General features: G+C 37.9%; 1 protein-coding gene across 3 annotated transcripts; it reads right to left on the reverse strand.

The window, feature by feature from the left end:
* Window positions 1-81: 81 nt before the first annotated feature.
* On the reverse strand, window positions 82-13,866 carry LOC137952764 (kinesin-like protein KIN-12D). 3 transcript variants are annotated; one of them, XM_068799825.1, is made up of 38 exons: window positions 13,742-13,866; window positions 12,647-13,379; window positions 12,331-12,486; window positions 12,166-12,249; window positions 11,913-12,032; window positions 11,710-11,823; window positions 11,512-11,604; window positions 11,270-11,430; window positions 10,979-11,053; window positions 10,776-10,863; window positions 10,599-10,657; window positions 10,235-10,298; window positions 10,033-10,098; window positions 9,766-9,957; window positions 9,528-9,632; window positions 9,196-9,431; window positions 9,042-9,111; window positions 8,903-8,968; window positions 8,732-8,791; window positions 8,553-8,632; window positions 8,380-8,455; window positions 6,774-8,243; window positions 6,323-6,664; window positions 3,433-6,219; window positions 3,237-3,344; window positions 3,037-3,152; window positions 2,865-2,952; window positions 2,698-2,772; window positions 2,376-2,621; window positions 2,190-2,288; window positions 1,671-1,718; window positions 1,536-1,591; window positions 1,336-1,447; window positions 1,136-1,246; window positions 849-1,019; window positions 691-756; window positions 478-597; window positions 82-392 (listed from the first exon to the last, which is right to left on the reverse strand). In XM_068799825.1, exons 2-38 carry the CDS (start codon window positions 13,376-13,378, stop codon window positions 255-257), a joined length of 8,850 nt encoding a protein of 2,949 aa, XP_068655926.1. In that variant the 5' UTR covers window position 13,379; window positions 13,742-13,866; the 3' UTR covers window positions 82-254. The 3 variants fall into 3 exon arrangements, with proteins under 3 accessions (XP_068655926.1, XP_068655925.1, XP_068655924.1); XM_068799824.1 differs by having other exon boundaries at window positions 1,671-1,736; XM_068799823.1 differs by having other exon boundaries at window positions 1,671-1,736; window positions 2,865-3,152.
* Window positions 13,867-18,116: the final 4,250 nt, after the last annotated feature.

Consider the following 18,116-nt stretch of genomic DNA (forward strand, 5'->3'; position numbering starts at 1 on the left):
ATAAGGAACAAATGCCAATGGAATCTTAATAAGGAACAAATGCCAATGGAATCTTAATCAGGAACAAAGCATTTATGCTGGCATCTAATCTCGAAACGATACTTCTCGAGCCAAAAAAACTAACTTTAGAGATTCGAGAAGAGATGGACAATTTTCTATTTTCATTCCTTGATACAGGAGGAACATTACAATTACAAATACAAAGAATCATGGACAAGCGTCCGTATCTATATACACGCTAACAATTCCCAACCTCAACGACTTAGAGGGGAAAGAGGAGCCTCCGACAATCTTCTCGGCGTCGGACAATTGTCATTTGTTCTTGTACTACTTGATGGTGAAGACTGTTGCCTAAGCTCGGACAATCGCCTCTTCTCGCTGGAGATTTTACTCTGCAGAAAAATAAAAGCTTTCTCAGTGTAAACGACAATGTTTTTTTCATTTTTCTGCTCTGAAATTTTCTGCTACACTGTTCACCTTGAACCTCAAATCCTGCAATTCCCTTTCAGATGAGTTAACCCGATCGCTTAGCTGGAGGAGCGCTTCCTCTGCTACTGAGGGGGTTATTTCTGACACTGGCCGAGTTATTCCCGCAGCCTGAGGCACCATTCGTTCGTGCATTTAGTCATACGATCAAATATGGGTAGAAGATGCAGATGATAGTTTGTAAGGAAAATGTTCTGCTTCTACCTTCAAAACGTTGGTACACAAGCCTACTAATTTCTGCGCCAGCTGAACTCTGTCTTCTTCCTTATTCTGAAAAAAAAAAATACGAGACTATATCAGTCACTCATTTAAGCTTTAAGCAATTATTTTAAGCCAAGTAGAACTTTTCATCAGTTACTGACTTCTAATTGGTTTCTCAGTCTTTGCTCCTCGTCGATGTCAATATAAGGATCCTTCCCACTGGAAGATCGATAGCGAGCCAGTTCTTCTTTCACACGAGAAAGAGTTGACTCACTTCTGCGTAACTTGCCGCTAAGATCATCATTCTGGGTTCTCAACAAGTTATTCTGTTCCTGCTATCACACAAATTGGTTGTGAACAATCAATTTCAAAATGTTATGTTCAAGTAGCTTTTTCTTATCTGGAAGGTGAGCTCAACGGGGAAAGGAGAGATGTTTTCAGATGATGCCTTAATTTTGGCGTGATGATGAATTCTCTGCTGCAGATTTTGCTGGCCTGACAGCTTCTTAACTTCGTCTTCAAGCTCCTTGACTCTCTTCTTATGGCTTCTGTTTTCCACCTACAAAAGTTTATAACCTCTTAAGAGTAGCTAAGCTAGAAACAATTTATCCCTTCCAGAACAAATTAGAAACAAATTAAGCCTTCTACCTTTAATGTCTCATTTTCTGTTGTAAGGAATTGATCTTGCTGTCGAAGCTTTTCTAATGCAACTTGCGAGGCAACCATTTCTGCATGCTTGCAATTGATCACTTCGAGCCAGCTTTAAAAATAGAAGCATCCTTAGTTAAGGGAACGTAATAGATTAGATGCAAAGTAAGCCTATATAGACTTGACTGAGAATAGTGTACCGTTGACGTTCTTCAATAAACTCATTGAGTTGCTGTCTCAGCTTCACAACCTCATCCTGCATGTTGTAAACTATTTAAAAGCCAAAAATAATTTCATAAGATCTAATTAATATGAAAAGATGAGAGGTTGCTTACAGATTCTTCACTTTGGAGGCGTACCTTCCCTTCTATCTTCTCCACATGCTGATGGTTTAACAGAGACTGACATTATTAAATATCGAATTATCAAGTTTAACTAATGAAAAGTGAAGGCAGGAGAAAAAGAGAAGAAGGTGTTGAAGGGAAAATATAGAAGAGTCTTACATGACTCTTACAATAAGAAATCTTACAGAGCCAAAATTATTATGAAATAAGGTCTCACAAAAGAGTTTCCGTTTAAAGGTGTTTTAGTTATGTTAGTCTTCTATTTATGTTGAGTTATTTAATTATACTAGGATTTATCTTTAAGTGTTAGAGTTTAGGTGTAATTAGGATAAGGGTAGTTTAATTGTAATTGGACTCTACTATTTTCCTCTATTATAAAGAGGGGTTCATGTACTCTGATTACAATAAATTAATAAAGTATTTATCTTTTCCATAAATTCAACAAAAGAAAACTATGTACTATGGAGAATTAACGGCAACAGCAAGTTGAAGAAATATTTGTCAGCTTACTGCACAATTAGTCATTTCCAGCCTAACCCCCAGTAAATCCCGAATGACATCATGTGTCATGCTCTCTGCAGCTGCTAATCTTGTGTTCAGCATAAATATCTGTGAACACGCAATCAGACTGGTTTCAACATCTTTACTTAGATAGTTTTAGAGTTTACTCAATTTCAGTAAGATATTTGGCTTTACCTCCTTTTGCTGACTTGCAACTAATGCCTCAAGCTCTGCAATCCTTTGTCTTGCAGCTGTCAAATCCTCATCCTTCTCAGAATTCATTTGATGTGCCAAACCCAATCCAATGCATTTGAACGGAGAACCGGAACCTTTGGATTTTGCTGCATTTTTCTCAGGCTTGTTTGTAGTTGAATTTGCAACATGAGAGGAACCAGCAGGTTCTGATTTGACTTGTTGTACCATTGCTTCCAATGCTTTAAACTGTTATGAGGCCCCCATGAGTAAGAAATGTGGAAAAACAAATTAAAGTAAATAAAATTCTGCAATATTCCTACACCTTCTGTTTATATTCATGTGCTTGTGCCTCTGCATACACGTTCAGCTCAGAGATGTGTGCCTTGCATTGAGCAATCTGCAGCCAGTACCAAATTTAAGTCCCATAAACTTGCTTTAATTAGCAAAATGTCAATCTTGATGTACCATGATGGTTGCAGATAATCATACCTCTGCATCCTTCTCCATGACATCCTTCTCAAGACATTTTACCTTCTTTTCAGCTTCTTCAAAGTCTCCAATCACCTCGTCAGTTTGTCTGAGCAATAGCAGAAAATGGTTAGTGCATATATTTAGTGAGAAGAAAAGTTTTAAACAATGGTTTGCATGGTTTAACTCTAACCTTGTAAAGTCATTTGAATCAACATTGAGCATCTGATGCTTGACTGCCTGAAGTTCTATTTCTAGCTCCTCTCTTAGCAACCTCTGTCTCTCGGCTTCCCCTTTAACAATTTCCACCTAATGCAAAGAAATTCAAGACCATGTAAAATGCTGATGCATTAATAGTCAAGAGGGTTCAGGCATTTAATGCATAAAATTTACCTTATTTTCCAATATATTTATGGTGCATTCCAGCTCTTCCACAGACTTCTCAAGTAGCTTTACCTCTTCTTCCTTGTCAACAGCATATGTCTTGCTCACTTCTGCCATCTGCAGTTGCATCAAGAAAAACAAAATAAAATATCAGAATAAAAATATGAAATTGAAATTCAAAATTGAACTGAAATTAACTGTACACCTGTCTAGTTTCAGCTGCAATTGCTTCATTTTCTTCAGCAAGGCTCTGTGCAATTTCCAGTTGGTCTTTTAATGTAAGGACATCAGCCTCAAGGCTGTCCCTTTCATGGGTAACTTTGCTCAAATCACTCTTAAGGCCCTCACTGAGCTCACTCATTTGACCAAGTGAAGCAGCCATCTGTAGAATCTGCACTTCTAACCTCTCAGCTATTTTATTTTTGTCTTCCAACTCTTCTTCAATTGAGCTTTTAGCTACGAGGAGATCTTCCATTTGAGATTTCGTTTCAGTGTTTTCAAGTAAAATCAGTTGCAATGACTCCTGTACTCTAACAAGTTCCAACTCAAGGTCAGCAATAGCATTCGTTTTCTCCTGAAGCACAGATTCCAGTTTTTGGCCATTTGACAGAGCCTCATCAAGCTCATTTGATTTTATGTCGAGTTCATCTTCTATGTATTCTAATGTAGCCACCATTTCTTTGAACTCATCCTTTTGGTCCTTTGCATTAGAAGCTGACTCCTGCAGAAGACTCATATCAAATGACAAGCCCTTTATGATGTCTTCTTTTCTCTCCAGCTCAACCTGGAGGGACAAATTCTCAGATATAAGTTCTTTGACAGAGTTCTCCAGACATTCATACTCAACAATAAACCTTCGTGCCCATTTGTTAAACTCGCATATCTCTTCAAACATTTTATCCAAAAGTGTACTACTTTTGTCATCCTCTAGCACCATATTAAGTATTCTGCTCTGGGTCAAAGCCACAGCCTCAAATGAACTGGAACAACACTTAGCATTATCATTTAGGGTACTGAACAGTTTATCATTCCTGTGCTGGATGAACTGAAGCTCATTTAGCAAATACTCATTCTCCTTAGAAACAACAGCATGAGAATGTTCAGTTTGCTCCAATCTCGAGCTTTTTATTTCCAGATCAGACCGAAGAGTAACTACACTAGCCTCTAAGCAACCAAGTTTCTTCTCTAAGTGGCTTGAAGATAATTCAAACTCTGACTCCTTCCCACATATATCGTTGATGACTCTGGAATTTTCTGCCTTAAGTTCCTCCACCTTGAGCTTAAGCTTGTCATTTTCCTTCTCAACAGAACTCAGTTTTTCTTCAAGGATTGCCATGTCTTGGTTTTTTGTTTCCAGACCAGTAAGGATGATAGAATTGGAAGATTGCATATCACTTAGTTCTTCATTTTTAATCTTCAGTTCAGCTTCAAGTTTCAAGATACAAGAAGAACAAGACTCTAAAGATGACTCCTTTCGTTGCAAATCATCAATATGTTTTTTATTTTCATTCTGAAGGATTTCGACCTGGATTGATAATCTCTTATTAGTTTCCATGATGTGTTCAAGCCGATCCAATTCAGAACTTCGGCTATTTAAATATGGTTGTAGATCATCAACATATTCCTTCAAGGAGTGAATTTCTAGTTCATATGTTCTCTTGTCTTCATCCATCTTAGCAATTCTTGCCTGGCATTTCTCAACTTCTTTGTTTAAGAGAGCAGATTCATGGTCTGCTTCAATTGACTCCTCTATTCTTAATTCTTCAGCTACCTTATCAAGAACTATGTCTCTAACTAAATTGTGGAAGATTCCTCTCAATTTATCATGGTTGCTTTCCAGATTGACTAAATGAACAGTTTTTTTTCTTAGTTCTAATAGCCTCTGCCTGTATTCTGATTCAAAAATAAGCAACTCAAAATCTTTAGCAGCCATATCTATCAGGACAAGCTCAGTGTGGCGTTTTATCAGATCCTCAAAATCTTCAAACTCGTCTTTTGAATCATATGAATTCACACTACATACATCAAGTAGCACAGCGAGCTCTTTGCCTATTTTCTTCTTGAACATGTTCTCTCTTTCTCTCATCAACCTCTCCTGCTCAAACCGAGCACCTAAAACATTTTTGTTGTTCCAGTCCATCTCTTTCATTAGAGCAGCAAGTTCATACCCCATAGAATTTGACAAACCTAACATAGATTCTTCTTGCCTCTGTAAATCCAAAATCTTTTTCTCAAATAAGCTGATTTTAGCAATAATTTTTCCTGTTTCCTCTTCTTTTTTTGTGACTCGGTGAAAGTTTCTCTTGATGTCAGCCAGGAGCTTGCCCTTGAGCACACTACACATTTCAAGCTCCCTTTTTGCCCTGCAATTATGCTGTCTCAGATCAGCTATAACAAATCTGGATTCAGCAAGCCCATGATGAAGTAAGCCATTCTCTACATTCAACCCAGTCACTGTCTCCAATAGAACTCCCATGTGACAAAGGTGAAGGATAGAGATGGCACAGTCTTTCCCAATAATCTCAGACCAGATATCCTCCAATGATGCCCTCATCAAATTAATAGAGCACATCAGCTGAGACTTAAGGCCCTGAATTTCAAGAACAACTGATTTAGATTCTTCCATGAACAAGGTCGCCATTTGCTCTAGATGATCCTCCAAAGCCCGAACAAGATCCTCAGATTCAGTCAAATTTGTTTCGAACTGCTTTTCTAGGCATTCATATTGCTGTATCTTTTGATTGTTAGAAGACTGCAAATTTTGGACCTCATTCATCAAGTAATCTCTTTCAATTGTTAACAATGCTTCTTTTTCCTTGAGTCTCTCTATCTTATCTTTGGTTGCTTCATTTTCTGTCATCAGAGCATTTACCATAGTATCTGCTTCTTCCATTGCAGCTTGAGCTAACTCAAGTTTTGCAAGGAGGGTCAGATTCTCAGCATTTTTCTTTGCCTCAGCAGTCTGTGCCAAACTCAGGTCAGACTCAAGCACCTGCGAAAGATACCACAGAGACTGTTACAAATTATCTGACTATCCAATAGACACGTTAAATAAATCCCATATTAAATAAAAGAGGCAGCAACCTAACTTTTACCTTCTTTTCTTCTGTTGCCATTTCCTCAATTATTTGAAGCTTCTGGGCTAATTCCAGAGCCCGGAATTGGTATTCTTTGTCTAGTACATCCATATCGGATTGTAATTTAATGACTTGCTCTGGGAGACACTCCAGGCTTTTGCAACTTTGCTTCACAGATTTTCTAATCTCCTCTTTCTCATCCAGTAACTTAGCCATTTGGGCTTGCACTCCTCTTAGACTTTCAATGGCCGACTCTATTTCCTTCCTCAGAAGAATAATTGCAGCATCTCGATCAGATGCATCTTCTAACATCATTGGAGACACTTCCTTCTTCAAACATTGAGTTATTCCAGCACCGTTCTGCAAGCAGTTTAGTCAAATACACCAACATCATCCAGTTATAGTTCATGCCCAAAAATAAATGATAAGGACTTTAAAGGACTCACGGAGGAGAGAAACATCAGCTTACCGGACCTTGAACACCATCATCAACATATTCTCGAAGGTTCTCATTTTCTGGTTTCACCTGTTTGTCAGGCCCTTCAACCTCTTCCATATACTCAGTCATACATGAACTCAGCATGCAGACACTCATTTTAAAATCCTCTACTCTCTCTTTAGTTCTCAAAATATCATCTGAGATCTTAGTTTCTATTGCATGGACATATTTCCGCTCCTCAGCTAATTTGGCATTTAGTACAGCAGCCTCACCTTCAGCCTCTCCTAGTTTCTGTTTTAGAGCTTCAACTCGCTCAACATTTTCCTTCTTCAAACCCTCCAAGCAAGTTGAATTTAGTTCAGACAGTCTGTTTACAATCATGAATGCAACAGTTGCACGAACCTCTGCATTCCTAGTTTGATCTTCCACCACTTTAATCTGTTTTTCCAACTCAATTATGATTGACTTCTTTTCACTTACTTCTGATTTCAACAGGATAATTTGCTCTTCTCTCTCGGAGTTCTCTTGCTGCTGTCCTTCAGTTATAGCCAGTGTGGCACCTCTTAGAGACCTCAACTTCCAATCTAGATCATCTCTCATCTTGTATGCATCCTCCAAACTTGATTGTAGTTCCTCAATAAACAACTCCTTTTCAGAGATAACTCTCACCAATCTTCCTAGCTGTTCTCCAACCCAAGTCCTTCTCTGAGGGAATGAATCAACAATAAAAGCAACCTGATCTGATGCCTCTTCAAGTGCCAAGTGTCCTTCACCAAGTGCTTCAGAAACCTCACATGCTAATCTTTCCCACTCTTCAGTTAATAATTTATACTCGACATTTCTCTCCTCAACTAGTTCTCTCAGCTGTTTGTTTTCCTGTTTTGTCTCCAACTCTTTCATGTTGCTTTGATCCACCTGCTGCTGAAGGGTGGCCAGCTCCTCTTGCAGGCTAACAATCACCTCAGCAGTTTCAGCCTCAACCTGACACCGAACTTCATCCATTTCTACCTCTTGTGAATTATGAGATGCTTGGTCCACTTGGTATCTTGAGTTCAGTCTCCTGGCTTTTTCAAGGGAAGCTTGCATTTGCTTCAATTTTGCTTGCAATGGTGAATCCTTGCTATCTGAAGATTTCAGCTCTGCATCTTGTCTCCTCAAAAGCTCCAGATATTGGCTGTTGGTGTCTCTCACTTCCTCCAACTCATTGCTTGATAAAATTTGTTGAGATTCAAGAGCTTCAATCACACATTTTGCATCAATCAACTCATTTTTTTTCACCTCTAGGTCCTTGTGCAATTGAACAGACCTTTCTTCTACCTCATGACGAAAAGATCTCTCTTCATCAAGAATGACCTTCAGTATATCCAATTCCAACTGCAAATTCGTTATTTCTTCAGCATGTTTCATATTAACTTCATTTTTCCACTCTTCATCCTGATGGATGACTGCTCCAAGCAAATGAACCTGGGCTTGTCTAGATGGCAGTGCTAAATGTGACTCCTAGAATGTTTTCATCCAAACATGTCATGAGAATTTGGAGATTTAAAGAGCAACTAACAAGAATGATATTAACCTCCATAAACCTCGACAGAGTCATTCCTGAGCCAAGCAAGTTTGAAAGTATTTGGGTGTGTACCTTTTGGTCATGAGCATCTTGACCAGCATACATAGATTTAAGATTGTTCAGTTGAGAATTCAAATTATTCAGTTCCCTGTGAAAAGAAGCAAAAAAAGGCTCATATTCATGAGTGAGAAGCACCACAGATAAGATTATGAACCTCAGATTTGTGAAAAGCAAATGCATTTTACCTAGTGAGTTTTGCATTAAGTTCTAGAGATGAGTCTAGGTTGCACTGACACTCATCCAGCTCCTCGTGAGTTTTTTCCAACTAAAACATCCAAAATAATGATCGTCATACAAAGAAAAGTTGGTCAAAACTTGTATAGTAATTAATTTTTATGCATATCCAAATTATTATGGAATAAACCTCAAGGAACAAAGGATCCTTCTCTTTATTAGTTGCATCTGGCTGCAAATTTAAAATCTCCTGCACTCAATAAGATGAATTTTATCATGGATAAAGGACACAAAAAACAATCTTGTGGTATAACAATGGCAATCAAAAGATAATTAAATAGCAGTGTCACTAAAACAGTACCTGAGGCTCCATACACATCACCAGATGCTTATCCTCAACAGATTTTCCATCAAGGAGTGCAACGAACTGCAAAAAGAGTTTCCGATTAGTACTGCTTCACAATTTACATAGCTTGTAACTCTCTGTGGTTGGTAGAGACCTGATCCCTGAGTTGAGATAACTCTGATAAAAGGATTTCTCTCTCCCCCTCTTCATAGTAGTCCTGAGACCTGTTACACATTCATTGTTTAAGTACACTGACTCTGCACAATTTTGCATCCAGTAAAATCAGGAGATAATATTGTATTGTTTACCTTCTAAGTTGTTCTAGAAGCCTTATATTTTCCAATGCAAACACAGTTACTTCAGGGTTTTTCTCAATCCGTGATTGAAGTAGCTTAATTTCTTCTGATAGGGCATTATTCTGCTCTGTTAAATACGAATCTGGTGGCAACAAACCATCCACAAGAGACTCCATTCTCCGAATCTTATCCTCACGGAACTTCAGCATCATTTTGGTGCATCGAGTGTCCTCTTCTCTCTGCCGAACCTTCAAACATGTGGAAATTTCAAACAAAATTTAATTTAAAACTATCAGAATTGACCAAAAGTTTTTTAAGTGATGGTTCAAGATACTAAAAAGTACCAAATGATTGAGTTGCTCAATTTCAGCTTGCTGTTGGTTAACATTAGTGTCTGCCATTTGCTCTCTTCTTAATGCACCAGCTAGTATGCTTTCCAAAGATTTCAACTGATAAACAGAAAAATACCAAGTAAAAAGTTGCAGAAGTATGAAAATTATTCCTCATTTCTACTCTATTTTTCACAAGGAAACCCAACTGGATCCAGCGCTAAGTCCTAAAACAGTGCAATAGTTTGAAAACCTGTTTGGTTGAAACTCTTATAGTGCCTGAAGATTCAGATCCAAGTAGACCATGACTAAGATTGTGATCCATTTCAAATGTCTTCTCCTCAGGAACTGCAGCACTTCCTTCATTCTCAGTGTCTTCCAGGATTGCAGAACGGAAGGACAAAGACCTTGACACGTTTTGGCGCTTGAGAAGGGAGAGTTCCTCCTGTTTCAAAATCCCAACATTTGAATAGAGCATTTTTAGGTATACTTAATCATATGAAAAATCGGATATGGTTACCTTCAAAAGGCATATCTGGTGCTGCAATGCAGTTACATCTCCTGATGCATCTTCATTTATAACAGCCTTGAATATCAAAAAAATAATTATACAGACATAAATAGATTGTACTACTAGCTAAGTGCAGTCCAAATTGATTCCATAAGGACAAAAGAAAAATCTACAGGGAAAGAAATCACTAAAAAGCTATCTTGAAGCATACGTTATTTTGAATAAGTTTTGCACGCTGAGCAAATCTGAGGGTGCTTAGTGTTTCTGCTGCAGAACTGCAGATCCATTAGCAGGGTTAGATATGATTTAAAGGTTAGCAAGAAAGGAAGCTCACATGTGAATATAGAAGGAAGGAATTAAATAAACAAAATAGATATAATTAAGAAGAAAAAATAGTAATCGAAGGAAAAGAGGATTTTCTATTTTGGGGGAAGGTATCATCTCTAGTACCCAACCAAAAATCCACGTTCTTTGGAAACCATATTGAGGAGGTTCTAATCAGATACAAATTGGCTGATATACAGATACACATTGCAATTCAGAAAACAGTGAATTAGAACAAAAGCAACACATACCAGATAGAAGGACTGACATTCGCTATGATCATTGTTTTGGAATTTCCACCAAGAGAGTCCTGGTATAAATTTTAAAGTTTTAGGATTTTTTTTTCTTGGAGAGTGTGTGTGTGTAAGTAGGGAGGTGGTTAAGTTAGAAAAGGGGTGAGAAAAAAGAAGTCAGGATTTGACAACAACCTGAAGAAGAAATGTTAGCCTTGAATCTCTGTAGGGAACATGTTTTTGCTTTCCTTGTGCCAAATCAACCAGGACCATTATTACATGGCTGTGAGTCCAAAAAACAAAAAAAAAAAACAGCAAAGAGTCAAAGACAGCTTAAACACAAACACCTCAAACAGGTTTTATAAAAGGTAGCTCCCTTTATGGATTGTAAGATTTACCCTAATGTTGATAAAGACTTATTGATGTTAGCTGCTTCCTTTAAGCGCTCTCCTTCAGCTCCTGATGTTTTCTGCCTGTTTTGAATATATTGTCTGTTAAAATGCTGGTGATAGAAGCTTGAAGCAGGCTAAAAAATATTTTGAAAGAGGAACTTTAAATGAAGAAAGTCAGTTATAATAAAATGGTATGCAAAGTTGCTTTCCAGTTGAAAAGTGACCAACTGTATCCCCAGTTAAAAAATACAAAATTTAAAAAAAAATCACACACTACTCCTAGCATCAAGATCATACCTTTCTGAACCAGCAAGATCTACCAGGTTTAATCTTGCATATCGCAAGTTTGTTGTAGAATCCTTTTCCCACCTGCTCTCAACCACACATGTGAAGACACTATGTGAGCGGCTGCTCTCTCGATTCATGTTTGTTGCTGCTACTTTTCTATTTGCAGCACCCTGCAGGAAATGGATGATGCATGAGAGAGAATAACCTCATGGATGATTCTAGGGCTGCAGTGGATGTCTAAAAGAAAAGACCTGTTTCAGAAGTCTCAGAATATCTCTGACAGATTCTACTTCAAGTTCAGTAAGGTTTTCAACATAGACACCCTTTCTAATATCCTCTCTCAGCTGCAAATCAGAAAAAAAAAAAAATGATTGTATCATACCTATACGTTAACAGTAAGCAAACAGAAAATTAAAAGAAAGATATGAAAACGAGATTAGAAATTTTACAAGAAGATTTGTGGATAAAGGTTCAAGAAGATCTGTAATTTGTTCATTGTATATCTCTAAGAAAGAACACTTGCAACTGTATTTCAGTCTTTCATCCCTTCTGCTTTCCTCTTCCTGCATTTTGAGAAAAGTGATACTTATGATATATTACATGTCGTGCATAAATGGAGCATCAGGATTGAACCAAGTTAACTAAAGGATACCGCTTTGATTCTTGCAAACAAGAACTCGAAGATGCGTGGGGTCATTCCACGGTCAGGATTTTGCCTAACCTCCAACTCTTCGATTTCCCCAAGCATAGTGTAAGTTTTCCCACTTCCTGTCTACAGAAGTTACAAGGTTCATTTGCAAATTAGGAGGATATGGTGTTAGACAATTTTGAGTAAAGCATAAGCTCTCGGCTCAAATTTAAGAAAATTCTAAGCCACTTCGTGTGCAAGGAAGAGGACAAGTTACCTGGCCGTATGCAAACATGCAGCTGTTGTATCCAGACAAACAGTTCTCAACCATTGGGAGACCAGCCACTCTAAATAGAGTCTCCTGAGCAGAAAATTCTCAAATATCAGGTCAGACTCAAACAGCTAGCCACAATCTTTTTCTTTCCACAGTTTTTGCCCGCACCTGATTTATTGTTTCACATGCCACATGGTCAAATCTAAAACGGGTCTCTGGTTGCCCAATCCAGGTAACTGTCTGAGCGCTGTCCTGCTTCATGCATCTACTGTAACCATGTGAGCTCTGCTCCGTGCTATTGAGAGGGCGAACACGAATTAAGACCTAGAAAAAAAATCAACAGAAAGAAGCATTATCCACAAATTGAATTCCAAGCGCTTCCCTTTTCTTCTGGAAACAGAGATCATCTAATGAAAGATGCAAGCATACATGGAGGATTGAAATGATCTCCAGTATTCTTTTGATGAGGCCAAAAGTTGCTTGCCTGTACATTGTTGTCCATCCAGAAGGATGGATCTTCTCTGAGCTCGAAGTGAGGAACTTCTACCGTGTTAACAGCTGTAGATGAAACGCATGGGCCAGAAATACCTCTGGACATCAAGGCAAAATTCCCAGCACGGTTCCCACCATTTACCGGAGGACGAGAGCCGTTTGACTGTCCAAACGCTGCACTTTGAGGCTTGGTCACGCTTTTAGTAGGAGTGCTCTGCGTTGAACTGCTCTCCGAATAGACAGATGATGCCTTCCCTGGTGTGCGAACCACACGAGGGGTACCCTTAAAACTCCAGTTTCCAGTGGCAGCACCTCGACCCGAAAGCGGAAAATGGCTTGTGCCATGAGCGACTTCATCACGGATTTCATCGCCACTTGAGCTGGTTTCATTCTTCTGTCCCCAACCAAACCTACTCTTGACAGGCATTGACGCATGGGAACTAACACCTGGTTTATCCGGTGTGCGAAATGGCGCACGAGGATCAGAAATCATGCGTTTATTTCTTGCAGGGGTCCTATCAGCCTTGCTACGAAGACCTGGTTCGTGCTCTGCTTCAGACTTTGGGATCTGTGATGACTCAAGAATGGCGTTGAGAGGAGTCCTGGCAGGGTCTAACACTATTGGAACCAACGAAGAATCCCTTTGGCTTGACGGCAAATTTTCATTTCCTTCGGGAGGATTTTTTCCGGAATTATGTCGCAGGAGTTTCAAATCCCTCAACATTCTGAGCAAACCAATAAATCAAAGAAATAAGAACCCGAGTAAAAACAAAACAAGCAGAGAAAAACTACGACTGAAGAAAATATGGAAGGACTTGAGCAATATCTTCAAAAAAGAAAATGCCAAAACACAAGCGCAAATGCGTGAATCAGATCTAAAACGAAAAACAAAGAGGAAATAAGCCGAATTCACGTCACATACTACGTACGATATTCACACAACTCAACTCTCACGAAACACGAATTTTCTCCGACATTTTTAAATGTCACTAGAGAAACGCAGAAATCACAAACAAGATCTCGCAAGAAAGCAATCAAGAATGACTATGCAAACTTCGATCTAAACGTATAAAGCAACAATACTCACGAGAAAGAGGAATTGAAAAACAAGATCCGGAGACCAGATAAGCCTGAAATCTTTTCCGATCAAATGTTCCCTCGCTTATCTCCCACGACCACACACCAAACCATAGAAACTCTCTAAAAATCGCGTTTCACGAATCATACGAAACGACAAAAACAGATCCTCGCCTCGTCGCCTCTGTCCCTCGCGGCGTTCTTCAGCTCAGCCCTTCAGCTGCTATGAGTGCTGAAGACCAGAGGAGGAGGGAGGTCGTCTTCCGGATTTGAACTGCAGCCGCGGAAGAGTATTCAACGGCCGAGATTCGACACCATTTCAAAATGGCAAAAGAGGCGCATTCGGGATTTGATTCTCAGGGGACGGAAAAGTTAGAACAATTATGGGCTGTTTAAAGTACGAAGACCAAGGTCCACGTTCTATCAACGGCTCTTCGCGTTTTGAATTGAATCGTTTAGTTGAAAGCGGTGCGTTATTTCTGCTTTTGGCGTTCAACTTCAAAATTGAACTTTTTGAGGCTTCTTCTTTAGGTTCATACACCTGCACTTAATGGGCCTCCTTGTTTGGGAGATAAATAATGAAGTAGCAACTGTGAATAGGGGAATGTTATATGATGATATCATGATAATTTTTTCCTTTTAATCTTAGGCAGAAATTTAGACAGAAAACCTAAATAGTACAATTGCAAGAAATTTGATCAAATAGAAAATTTTCCAATCTAATGAAAAATTAGTCAATGAGAAAAAAAAAAATTTATTTTATTTTATTATGACAACAAAAGTCATCCCTAATCACTCATGGGATTTTCTAGGTTCTATTTGGAAAAACAAGGATACCTCATGTATGTAACTAAGACCCATTTGAATAAACAACTTTGAATCCTATCTCATACTAAGATGTGGCTCCAAAAAGACAGATGTTATGAAAAAATCTTCTTTAATGCTTATATGGTTTTATGAAATGGATAGAGACAACATGATATAGGACATTAATGCAAGTGATATAGCATGAAATATTAATCTAAACCCAAAAGTTAAGGTAGGCAATTTTACCTAATTATACATTATATGATTCCACTAATTTGTTATAAAAGCGTATAGGACATATATTAATACTCTTTTAAGTGTGGAATTGAGTTAGATGACCTATTTTACCATCACATAGCTTATTAAATGTGATGGACATAGGTTAAGGTCATTTTGTGCAGGAATTTTGTATTATTTGAATATAGTTTTTTACTTCGATCTGTTTTGGGTCATAAAACTAGAATTGTTAGTGCACTTGGGAAATTAAAGTGGATATGAATTTTACTCACTTAACAAAATCGATGATATTTTATTCATTTTATATTTAATAAAATTGAAAAGAAGTTTTCGTTCGCCCCTGTCTCTACCAATGTTGTTGTTCTTTTGCATCTCTTCACTGGACGATGCACTCTCTCCAATTTCATCTGCTCCAGCCTACTAGTGTCACTGCTCTTCTGCATCTTTTTGCCGGACGATACACACTCTCCAATTCCGTCTACCTCAGCCGCTACCAATGTCGTTGTTCTTCACTTCTCTATACCACACGATGCACTCTTCCTCTGCCTTAGCCGCTAACATTGCCTCTACTCTTCCACATATCTTCACCGGACAATGCGCTCTCTCCGACTCCATTCGCCAGCCACTAACTCTTCCACATCTCTTCACCAGATGATGTGTTCCATCCGATTTCGTCTACCTCAGCTACTACCAGTGTCGCTACTCTTCCAGTCTTTTTGCTTCCAAGAACCCTCAAAACAAATCTCCTTATATTACTCGCATTAGTTGCTACGAAACAAGATTGACCTCTCTAACAATGGCCTATCTTGAGGGGGTATGATAAGGGATAAACATAATCCCTTCAATTATCGAATAAGATTCCATTGGATTGATCCCATATTGTATTTATATTCTCATGTCTTTGCTATTCTAAATTGTATAAATACAACCCTTAATCAATTGTAAAGGTGTGGTTCAATTCATCCTCTAACGTGGTTCAGTTAAATATCTAACAACAACTACTCTTAAATAACTTTGTTACCTTTGATTTTTTTTGGAGAGAAGACAATGCTTTGGTTCTTTGGTTGTTGTTCCTTCTCTTAAAAGGTTGTTGATTAGTGTAGTAATTCTTTTATATAAAATGGGTGACCAGACTAGTACAAACCTTAGAACAGGTACCAAGGTGGAGAAAGTAGCTCTTGAATATGTGCTAACTGGCTTCAATACACATGGGTAGGCGGCAATTAGATCTTAGGGCCTCATGCTTGGGAGAGTAAGGGTCGAGTAATTATCTCCAAATTTTTCTCTTTCATTTGTAGGAGCATTATCTCCAAATTCTTACAAATGATAACGAGTCCCTTGATATGGAGCCAAAAACCCTAGAAGATTTGCATATCCAACATCTATCAAATAATATTTGCCTACAATAAAATATATATTATCATAAATTAATTAAAAATAATAATACATGTAGTCTAGAGAAAGAATTTGTTAGAAGATGGGACCAAGCCCACCATGCCAACACATCCAAGAGAGTTAGCATGAGGTGTTATCTCACGAGGTGGAAGATTTTGTAATCTTTCTTGATTTATCTTCCCATGATTGATGTAATGAGGGACCTAATTGATTGAGAAGTTTCTCTTAATATGTAATAAAAAAAAGTATAAATAAGGGTCTTGGTTAAAGGGATTTCAATCAAGCTCTCATCTTCTCACAATTCGTGGAAGAATCGCTCTCCTAGCCCAAAGTTTGTCTTCTCTCCTCTCTACCCAAGCTATCTCTCTTTACTCTTTCTTCTCTTTTATTTTCCTTGTCTTCTCTCTCTCTCATCTTGCTTGAGGTTCCAAGCATGGGTCCTAAATTCAATATAATATTAGAGCATCAAATTTAGGATCCCTACATTCAGAGGATGCTCTAAGAAATTTATGATCAAAGCTACTCATAGAAGGCTCGAAGCAAGATTGAAGCTTGTTGAGATTAAGTTTTTTCATTCTTGTTATTATGACTTCATGCTCTCAGTTTTTTTACCTTTGGAAGATGGTTAGGAGATGATTTTCTTACTCTCTTCTTTATATGAAAGTATTGAGATGTATGTATCTCGGATTCAAAGAAGTTTGCCAAAGTTGTTTTGTCGTTTTGCAAGTTCTTGGCTGAAAATCAACTTATGTTAAGATTTTTGGCATGAAAGGTTATTATTTCGTGGGTACAAGATTTTATGACGAAGAACAATTTTCTTGAGCCTATTATATATGGTTTTTTATCCATTGGATTTTAAAAATCTTATTACTTAGCTACTATGCTAAGCTTCTCCATTAACCTATTTGTTTGAAGAGTTGGAACTCTACTCGGTTTTGTGCCTTTTTTTAAGGATTTTTTTAGGTCTTGGCCTTAATATAAGCATTACAGAGATATGTTCATCTCTCATTCCAAGGTACATCAGTTTTGATTATTTAAAAAAAAAGGAAAAGAAGAAAGAAGAAGGCTGATTTTTTGTGCATAAAGTTTTGTGCAAAGTTTTTTTTTTTAAAAAGAGATTGAACCTTGTTTGATTCAAAGCCACGAGTTGGCTTCTTGTTCTTGCCTCAATCTTCATGCGAAATCAAGTATAAAAGATTGTGTTTTATATAAAAGGAACCAAACACAAAATAATTAAGGAAATGGTCCTTTGGAAGCCAAGTTGATGCCAAGCTATTACAGCAAGTTATTGTTTTTTGATATCTTACATTCAATCAATATCTTCTTGATTAGACTTGATTTTTAAAAATTTTAATCAATCATATCTTGCTTAATTCACGAGGGATTGAATCTAGACTGGGTTTATTCCAAGCAGGCATCAAAAATATTTTTGGAATGATCTTACTCGACATGCCATATTCCCTCACTTGATTTCATAATTGTTTATTGATTTTTGCTATTGTCTAAAAGGAAGATTAGAGAATTGATTATGGCATTTTTTGGCTAGCAAGTTTTCTTGCCTAAGTGGGTTCCATCTTTGCCTAAAAGGCTAGTTAAGTTGGGTTCTCCCCCCATATACCCGAGCTAGTCTTGGCTTCACTTGGTTCTACAAGCCTCTTACTTAGGCTACTTCACATTTGAGTAAAGTATTACCCTTGAATTGTCTCTTATGGCTGAGGAATACATGAGTAGTAAGAATGATATTCTCAAGATTACCACCATACCCTTGCGAGGGATATCCAATTACTTGAGCTGGTCCAAATTGTTTTGACGGTTTCTTATTACAAAGGACCTACTGCGGCACCTAACCAAACTTGGGCCACCCATTGATGAAGAAGATGTTGTTTATGCTAAATGGTTAAAAAATGACACTTTGATGATAAGTTGGCTCATCAACAACATGGAAG

This window comes from Aristolochia californica, unplaced genomic scaffold (assembly GCF_029961685.1).
Source record: "Aristolochia californica isolate CCGP_79_NKW_82.1479 unplaced genomic scaffold, dmAriCali1.0.hap1 SCAF_16, whole genome shotgun sequence".
Lineage (NCBI taxonomy): Eukaryota > Viridiplantae > Streptophyta > Magnoliopsida > Piperales > Aristolochiaceae > Aristolochia > Aristolochia californica.

Coding starts and splice junctions, on each gene's coding strand:
- LOC137952764 (XM_068799823.1), bottom strand. CDS start 13,378: ATGTTGAGGGATTTGAAACTCCTGCGACATAATTCCGGAAAAAATCCT. Junction 11,431..11,511: donor TTCTGAGACTTCTGAAACAG/GTCTTTTCTTTT, acceptor CATTTCCTGCAG/GGTGCTGCAAATAGAAAAGT. Junction 9,112..9,195: donor CTTCTAGAACAACTTAGAAG/GTAAACAATACA, acceptor AATGTGTAACAG/GTCTCAGGACTACTATGAAG.